Below are 648 nucleotides of genomic sequence, written 5' to 3'. Positions count from 1 at the left end.
ATCATCACCCCAGAATCAGGATCCCTCAGCCTCACCCAAGATCATTCAGCATTAATCAGCATCATTCAACATTAATCACCTTCACTCAGCATTACTCACCATTTTTCAGCATCATTCTGTGTTAATCAGCTTCTCTCAGCATTACTCAGTATCAATTAGCATTAATCAGCATCATTTTGTATTAATCAGCTTCACTCAGAAGTACTCATCATTAATCAACATGATACAACTTCGCTCAGCATAGTTCATCATCTCTCAGCATCACTTAACATCACTTGACATTACTCGGCATCCCTCAGCATTAATCACCTTCACTCAGCATCCCTCAGCATCGCTCAGCATTAATCACATTTACTCAGCATCCCTCAGCATCGCTCAGCATTAATTCCCTTCACTCAGCATCCCTCAGCATCGCTCAGCATTAATCCCCTTTACTCAGCATCCCTCAGCATCGCTCAGCATTAATTCCCCTTCACTCAGCATCCCTCAGCATCGCTCAGCATTAACCCGCATCGTAATTCCAGGTGCGCGCCCACCGAGATGACTGGGAGGCTGAGAGAAGCGAGAAGAGAGCGGCGCAGACATCGCTGGCAGAGGCGGAGGCGAGAACAGCCCTGTTGCTCCAGGAGTTGCAACTGTTGCAAGCTA

The 648-nt window shown here is 46.9% G+C and overlaps 2 protein-coding genes across 2 annotated transcripts in view; both read left to right on the top strand.

The window, feature by feature from the left end:
• LOC119592272 (mucin-19-like) overlaps positions 1–648 on the top strand; it is a 37,107-nt gene that overhangs the window by 27,017 nt on the left and 9,442 nt on the right. Inside the window, exon 3 of the mRNA XM_037941102.1 lies at positions 525–640. Within this exon, the coding sequence (XP_037797030.1) occupies positions 525–640 (116 nt within the window). The remainder of the gene's footprint in view (positions 1–524; positions 641–648) is intronic.
• The window catches only part of LOC119592473, a gene marked incomplete in the record, with an annotated part of 52,011 nt that overhangs the window by 44,718 nt on the left and 6,645 nt on the right, over positions 1–648 (top strand).

Source organism: Penaeus monodon, chromosome 30 (genome assembly GCF_015228065.2).
Source record: "Penaeus monodon isolate SGIC_2016 chromosome 30, NSTDA_Pmon_1, whole genome shotgun sequence".
Lineage (NCBI taxonomy): Eukaryota > Metazoa > Arthropoda > Malacostraca > Decapoda > Penaeidae > Penaeus > Penaeus monodon.
Note: the sequence above shows the minus strand (reverse complement) of the source record. Positions and strands in the feature narration are given on the sequence as shown.